This window comes from Gossypium hirsutum, chromosome A06, assembly GCF_007990345.1.
Source record: "Gossypium hirsutum isolate 1008001.06 chromosome A06, Gossypium_hirsutum_v2.1, whole genome shotgun sequence".
Lineage (NCBI taxonomy): Eukaryota > Viridiplantae > Streptophyta > Magnoliopsida > Malvales > Malvaceae > Gossypium > Gossypium hirsutum.
Genome location: NC_053429.1, coordinates 7878642 through 7885924, shown reverse-complemented (window position 1 = coordinate 7885924; position 7283 = coordinate 7878642). Strand labels below are relative to the sequence as shown.

At 32.0% G+C, this 7283-nt stretch overlaps 1 protein-coding gene across 1 annotated transcript; it reads left to right on the top strand.

Moving 5' to 3' along the window:
- The first annotated feature begins 3539 nt into the window (after nt 1–3539).
- On the top strand, nt 3540–5663 carry LOC107962533 (NAC domain-containing protein 2-like). The gene is made up of 3 exons (NM_001327730.2): nt 3540–3821; nt 3924–4198; nt 4729–5663. Exons 1-3 carry the CDS (start codon nt 3659–3661, stop codon nt 5188–5190), a joined length of 900 nt encoding a protein of 299 aa, NP_001314659.2. The 5' UTR covers nt 3540–3658; the 3' UTR covers nt 5191–5663.
- Nucleotides 5664–7283: the final 1620 nt, after the last annotated feature.

Genomic DNA, 7283 nt, shown 5'->3' with positions numbered 1-7283 from the left:
CCCAAGTTTTACAATTTTTGTAATTTAATCCCTTAATTAGTTAATCTATTAATTTAACTAATTTTTAATCAATAATTTATTCATATAATCTAGGCCTTCATATAACCCCTAATAAACTCAAAATTGACTATCAAACTCTAATATGTTAACATTTTCACAATTTAATCCTAAAATCAATATTTAACAAATTCACTTTATAAAATCATCATACAACATAATCAAAGCTCTAAATCCATGTTATTCATAAAAAAATCTAATATTTATCAATGGAAACTTGCAAAATAAAAAAAACAAAGGTATAACAATCTCAAAAACATAAAAATTACAAGAAACTATTAAGAATTGAACTCACATGAAGCAAAAGTATGAAAAACCAACTTAAGCTCTCTCCTATGGCTGTTTTTGGCTGAAAATTGGAGAAGAAATGTCTAGAAAACCTTTAAATTCAATTTGTTTTATTTTTAATTTCATCAAAATTACCATTTTTCTATTGAATCATTTTATTTTATTATTTTTCCTTCAGCCTCACCTTTAAATTTTGGTTTATTTATTTCTTTTAGTCCTCCTTATTTATTAATCAAGCCATTCAATTACTTAAATATGATAATTAGCAAGTTTTGCACATTTTTCAATTTAGTCATTTTTAATTAATTAACTATCGAAACGTTAAAATTTTTCAACAAAACTTTAATACCACCTTAATAACACTCCGTAAATATTTATAAAAATATTTACGGCTTGGTTTATAGGAACGAGGTCCCGATACCTCACTTTCTAAAACCACTTGACCTAATAAATTATTATAAAACACAAATTACCAATTCAAAAACATTTTTAAAACCATATTTGACTCTTAAATATTAAATAATAATATTTACGAACTTACTCGCCAGATTTGGTGGCGTCGAACCACTATTTCTGACACTACTGAAAAATCGAGTTGTTACATCTTGGGTTGGATTAAATTATAAAATGATGAGTTAAAACTCTAGGAAGCTTGATACTCACATTACCTCCTTAACACCACCTAATCTTGATGGTCGAACATCGCAGTATTCCTTCCGCAAGGTTCGGAGCTTCGCCCAAGGCAATAACTATAAGTTCTCTCTCTATTTCCCTTCTTAAACTTCACCTATTCCCTTAAGGTTGACCCACTATCATACAATGCATGTTCATTTTTATCATAGTTCATGCTTATGCAAACATGTCATGCTTAACAATGTAGACCATAACAGTGGGTTTAGAGTTTGAAACTCACCTGAATCTTCATCGTTTCCATAACTTAACTTTCCTTCTAACGCTAGAGCCTCTAGGTCTCAAGTTATATAATGAGAAATTTTGGACCAATCAGAATTCTTCAAACTCCTTAAAAATTGTTCAAATTCTATCTTAAATATATAAATCATATTTTAAATATTTGAATTACATACCAAATATACAATACTATATTTTATATATATTTGAAATAAATTTTAAAAAGGGGCATACTCAATACAAATGAGAGTAAGAGAGGATAGCTTGAACTGAATATCTATACGTAAAGAGTTAATATATTATTTAGTATTTAAGTTTTAACTTGAACCAAATATCTATACGTAAAGAGTTAATATATTATTTAGTATTTTAGTTTGGTTATAATGTTCAATTTGGTATCTAAATTTTTTGTGTCAATTTAGCACTTGAGTCTAGTTTCAATGTTAACTTCGGTACTTCTGTTTTTTTTTCAATTAGATATTTGAATTTTTTGTCCCAATTAAGTTAAGTATTTAAGTTTCACTTCAATATAGAATTTGATATCCGATCCCAATTAAGTATTTATGTGCTTCTATACTAAAACAAACGTGTCAAACATTCATCAGGTGATATAATTTTATTTAATTTAAATACTAAATTAATTATTGAAACTAAATTTAAATATTAAATTAAATTAAAATATTTTAAGTATAAAGAAAAATTCAAAAACATGGTATAAATTGAAAAGCATGGATTGAAATCATAGTTGAGGCGGTGTGACAGAAAACAACATGCTTTTAAGTGAAAGGAGTGGAAGAAGAGGGCGGTTTCGGCACTTGCTCAGCAACTTCCTTTATCCTTATCCACGTAGACCGTTGACACGTCAACCTTTGAAATTATTCGTTGAATTTTTGAAATTTAGGTCTCCCCCCACTATTTTATTATAACTTTCCTTAACTACACACATCCTTCTAATTATACCTAATCACTCTCTCCTAATTACACAATAATAACATGTTAGAATTCTTGTATATCTGTTGGATAAAATTGAAAAATATAAATACTAAAATGGGGTTATTCTTGTTATTTTACCATTATATGTTAATCAAAGTCAAAGGGTTGACGACTATGAATAAAGAGTTAGGTGACGTATTTCTTCATAAATATTAAAATTTCTTTTAATTACGCCTTAAATTAAATTCAGATTTTATAATCCAACTTGATTACTAAAATACAATTATATAAATTAAACTGATTTGTTTGTTTTGAAATTAATAGAAAAAACATCACCCATGGTATTATTAAGTAAAAGTAAAATTACATTTTAATCCTCTCTAAATATGATAAAAATTTAATTTAATTTTTTAAAATTATAAAAATATAAGCTATTCAAATGATGAAATTATATTTCTATAATTATAAAAATTAAAAATTAATTTCCACTCGTCCTATTTTTTTATATTTTTTTTGCGTTCACCCCAGCATATATATATATATAATCGATTTGTTTAAAGTACTATTTACGCATGACTTAAAACTAAAGCACAGTTAAATTGAAAGATATATTTTAGGGTTATGTGAAAATATCAATTTTTTATTTCACATTAATAAATTATTATACTGATTTCTAATAATAAAATGACTATGGAAGTAAATCCTCCAAAAAAATAATAGTTCCGTTGACCATGATCTACTTCACACACAGAGTCAGTCGTAGCAGTTGATTATGATGACCGCACGGGGTGGCTGACGTGTAATCCTCGTCCATCGTAAAATTGTCGGTTCATATCTCAAAAAAATTAATTTCTATAAAATATCAATTTATGCTTTTTAAATTAATTTTTGTATTTAATTTAGCATATTATATTTTGTGTTTAAGTATTTATTTGAAATGTATTCCAAGGCTGGAAATTATAATTGAAGGAAATGAAAAATGTTTTTTTTTTTTTAATTTCAGAAAAAGACCAATTTATCGACATCGGGACAATTTGAGAACAAAATACCAAGCCGATCTGACGCGAATCCCGAGGACCGTTTGGCATAGTGGTGTGAGGCCACATCAGTCCAAAACAAGTGGCGTAAGCAATGACAAAATCACCGCATGTGGGCTGTCAACATGCACGCACTTCACTTCCTTCTCTTCCACGTGTCCCCCCATCACCCAATTCATCCCCCTTTTTTTCTCTCTCCCCAAAAACGACAACCAAACCTTATCAGTTCTCACCCGCGTGATTTTGTAGAACCTCCCCCTGCCACGTGGCCCCTTCCCTCCTTCTATATATATTGCCCTCCATCCCTTGCGTTTTAAGTTTCAAGAGCCGTCACCGCGTAGAATACCAAAGAAGATTGTAGAAAAAACCACCTAGAGCGAGTGTGAAAAAGCTCAAAAACTAGTTTATTACCTTCAAGGTGAAAAGTTCAAAAAATGACAGCATCGGAGTTACAGCTACCACCTGGATTCCGATTCCATCCAACCGACGAAGAGCTTGTGATGCACTATCTTTGCCGTAAATGTGCATCGCAGTCCATCGCCGTGCCGATTATCGCTGAAATCGATCTTTACAAATACGATCCTTGGGACCTTCCAGGTACTTCTTTCGTTAGTTCCTTCATTCTTTTCTTTTTTCTAATATTTAATCTCTCTAAAGCGTTTTCAATTTTAATGTGGATTCAAATGTTTAAATTTACAGATTTGGCGTTGTACGGAGAGAAAGAATGGTATTTTTTCTCCCCGAGGGATAGGAAATATCCGAACGGTTCACGGCCTAACCGGGCAGCTGGTTCTGGGTACTGGAAGGCAACCGGAGCTGACAAACCGATTGGGCAGCCGAAGCCGGTCGGGATTAAGAAGGCTTTGGTGTTTTACGCTGGGAAGGCACCTAAAGGAGAGAAAACCAATTGGATTATGCACGAGTATCGGTTAGCTGACGTGGACCGATCAGCTCGCAAGAAGAACAGTTTAAGGGTACGGATACTTTTTCTTCTCACTGCCTGGTATGCATTAATTAGGGATAAACCGGAGGCGGAATGACCGTTTTGGTCTTGTCATACTTGTGAAATTGCCAGCTGGATTTACCGCCCACCGTTATAATTTTTTTCATAGTTGGCGGCGAGAAAATGAGGCGCGGTTCATGAGTAGTGTGACTAAGATAAGAACGGTTGTATGAGCCTCCAGCTAGAAACCTTGTGATTCAGAAAAGATCTTTTCAATCATGTGGTGGAGATTCAAGTTGGATTTTATTCAGTGGACTTTTAACCGAATCATCGGGACCCACATGAAGGGATACATTGATCCAGGACAGTGTGGTCCATTAAATTGTTTTACACCTCACACACGTTCAATAACGACATTCAAAACCGATCCTAGACCACACAATTATTCCTTTCCCATTTAGGAAAATATTCCTCCTTATCATTAAAAATAAATGCTGAATTTAAAACTGTGATTATTTTTAATATTTCAGTTAAATTGATTTTTATTTTTCGTTTATGCAGTTGGACGATTGGGTGCTTTGCCGGATTTATAACAAGAAAGGCGCCATCGAGAAACAGCCACCGCAAGGAAGCATTGGCAAAAGCTCTGCTGTGACGGAGATTGAAGACAAGAAGCCGGATATAGCGACACTTGGCGTGGACACGCGCCATCTGCCCCCGCCTCCTACGGGGTTAGTTAACGATTACGTGTACTTCGACACGTCGGAGTCGGTTCCTAGACTCCACACGGACTCAAGCTGTTCGGAGCACGTGGTGTCACCGGAGTTCACGTGCGAGGTTCAAAGCGAGCCGCAATGGAAGGACTGGGGAAGTGCGACCAACACCACCACCACCAATGCCCTTGACTTCCCTTATAATTACATGGATGCCACTGTTGATAACGGGTTTCCTGCCCATTTCCAGAGTAATAATCAGCTGTCCCCGCTCCAGGACATGTTCATGTACCTGCAGAAGCCATTTTAGACGGGGAAAAAATAAAATAAAAAGGGGTTATATTGTTGGAAGTCAAAACGGTGATGGTGAACTGCGTTTCAGGGTTACACGAGACTGAAAGTCTATGAGTGTAACTGAGAAGGGTTGCGCATAGATTAAATAACGAATTGAAAAATTGAAATTGATAATATTGCAGTAAGGTAGGGGGAGCTGTTGGATTTTTGCAGATGGGAATGGATGGACGGTGGAAGTTGGATCTTATGCAATCTAGAAAAGTAGAGATTAGAATAGGCATGTGTACAGATAATCTGTGATCACGTGTTTAGGGGTGTGTGTACATGATAAATGGGTGTGGGGGAAGAAAAGTTCAAAAAACAAAGTTTTGGGAGGGTCTTTTTACTTTGAAGGCTTTCCACAAAATTCTTGTATTTTGTAGCAGAAAATAGATTCCATAATTTCTTTCAAAATTCTTAGTAATAATTTATGTTATTTGAGATATATATTTATATTGGAATAAATGTCAAAAGCATAACTTGGATTTTACATATGTTACATATTTCCTCCTCTTTTTTCTTTCTTCTTCTAAATATGCTTAAAATAGAATTCCATAATTTGGTACTCTATTTTGGGCCTATTTTTAAGAAGTACCCCTCCTTGAAGCCCAAGTATTTTTGGGCTCTAAATGAGCCTTCTATAATGTGGATCGAACATAAAGCTCCAAAAGGAAGGCCAAGGATGAACATGAATGAAAGAGAGAATGAGAAGGGCTTAAGTTTTTTTATTACCGAATTTTTTATTTTTTATTTATCAATTTTTGTTTAACTTACATAATTGAATCACTAACTTCAATATGGTTAGTGCTTCTTCTATATAATGGGTAGTTCTTAAGATTTACATGCACGTTAAGGGTTAGCTTTTAGTGGTATTATTCTTACAAAATTGGTTAATTAGTTAAATGGGATCATTTTAAAAAGTGATAGTAAATAAGTATGCATTTCAATTTTCAAGTCCCAATATATACAACATTTCCTTTATTCATTAGTTATAAGCAATACATGAGTATATATATATATATTCTTTATTACAAGAAGAAATTAGCAGAAAATAAACAAAAATAAAAAGGAATATTGAGTCCAACAAACTCACTCAGTATGTTATCAAAGGGATATAGATACGATTATAACCCTCACTTTAGTTTTAATTCAATTAGGGATAAATTCTCTACCTCTTATCCAAAGGGAAAAAAAAGTTAAAAAGGATGACTTAATGTACTAAAATTTAAATATTTATAATTTGTTTAAGGAAAACAATCATTGTATATTTTATTTTGTACAAAATTCCAGTTAAATTATTTTATATTTAAAAATAAATCATGTGTTTTATATGGACATGATCGAATAAACTAAAATTAAGATTTTTAAAAATATTTTTCTTATTATGGACATGTGAAATTAAAAACAACATTCACAAGATACAATCTCTTAAAAATAAAAGGTCGTGATTCAAGAGACATTTCCTTACAAGTTATTAAACTAATATTAGAACAAACTAATTTCACAAATTTAACTATTCATATCATAGGAAAACAATTGAATTATAATTGCTAAGGAGATTGCAATTATGATCTCACAGATTTAGAACAAAATAAACTAGGTAAATAGAATTTATTTGAGTTCAAAGAAAAACAACTTCGAAATAACTTAGACACTGCTGAGAATCAAATTACTTAGGTGAAGTGGTGCCTAAGATGGTAAGAAATCCTTCTACCACAATACAAGGTTTTACTTAAAAAAAATAGCACTCTGTACAATAATATTCTCAAAAGAACAGTTTAGTGGTCAAAAACTCTCCATACATACACATATGTAAGTCTCTTGAATACATAGACTTAATTTCGAGACTTGTTTACATGTCAAGATTTATATCAATCGCTCTAATAAAGCAATAAGACAAGTATATTACATTATAATAATAACATATAATGTAAATATGGATTTTTAGTAGTTCATCCAATATAATCGTGATCCAATCCAAAGAGCATAATTCAAGAGATTGTCTTGGAAAATTTCGAATCAATCTAATCACCGATATAATATTCTTCAAGTACCATGATCTTTCATAAT

What these genes read in the sequence shown, in the direction of transcription:
- LOC107962533 (NM_001327730.2), top strand. Translation starts at nt 3,659, where the DNA reads ATGACAGCATCGGAGTTACAGCTACCACCTGGATTCCGATTCCATCCA. An exon ending in CGATCCTTGGGACCTTCCAG is followed by an intron (nt 3,822 to 3,923) that starts GTACTTCTTTCG and finishes TTAAATTTACAG; the next exon opens with ATTTGGCGTTGTACGGAGAG. An exon ending in GCAAGAAGAACAGTTTAAGG is followed by an intron (nt 4,199 to 4,728) that starts GTACGGATACTT and finishes TCGTTTATGCAG; the next exon opens with TTGGACGATTGGGTGCTTTG.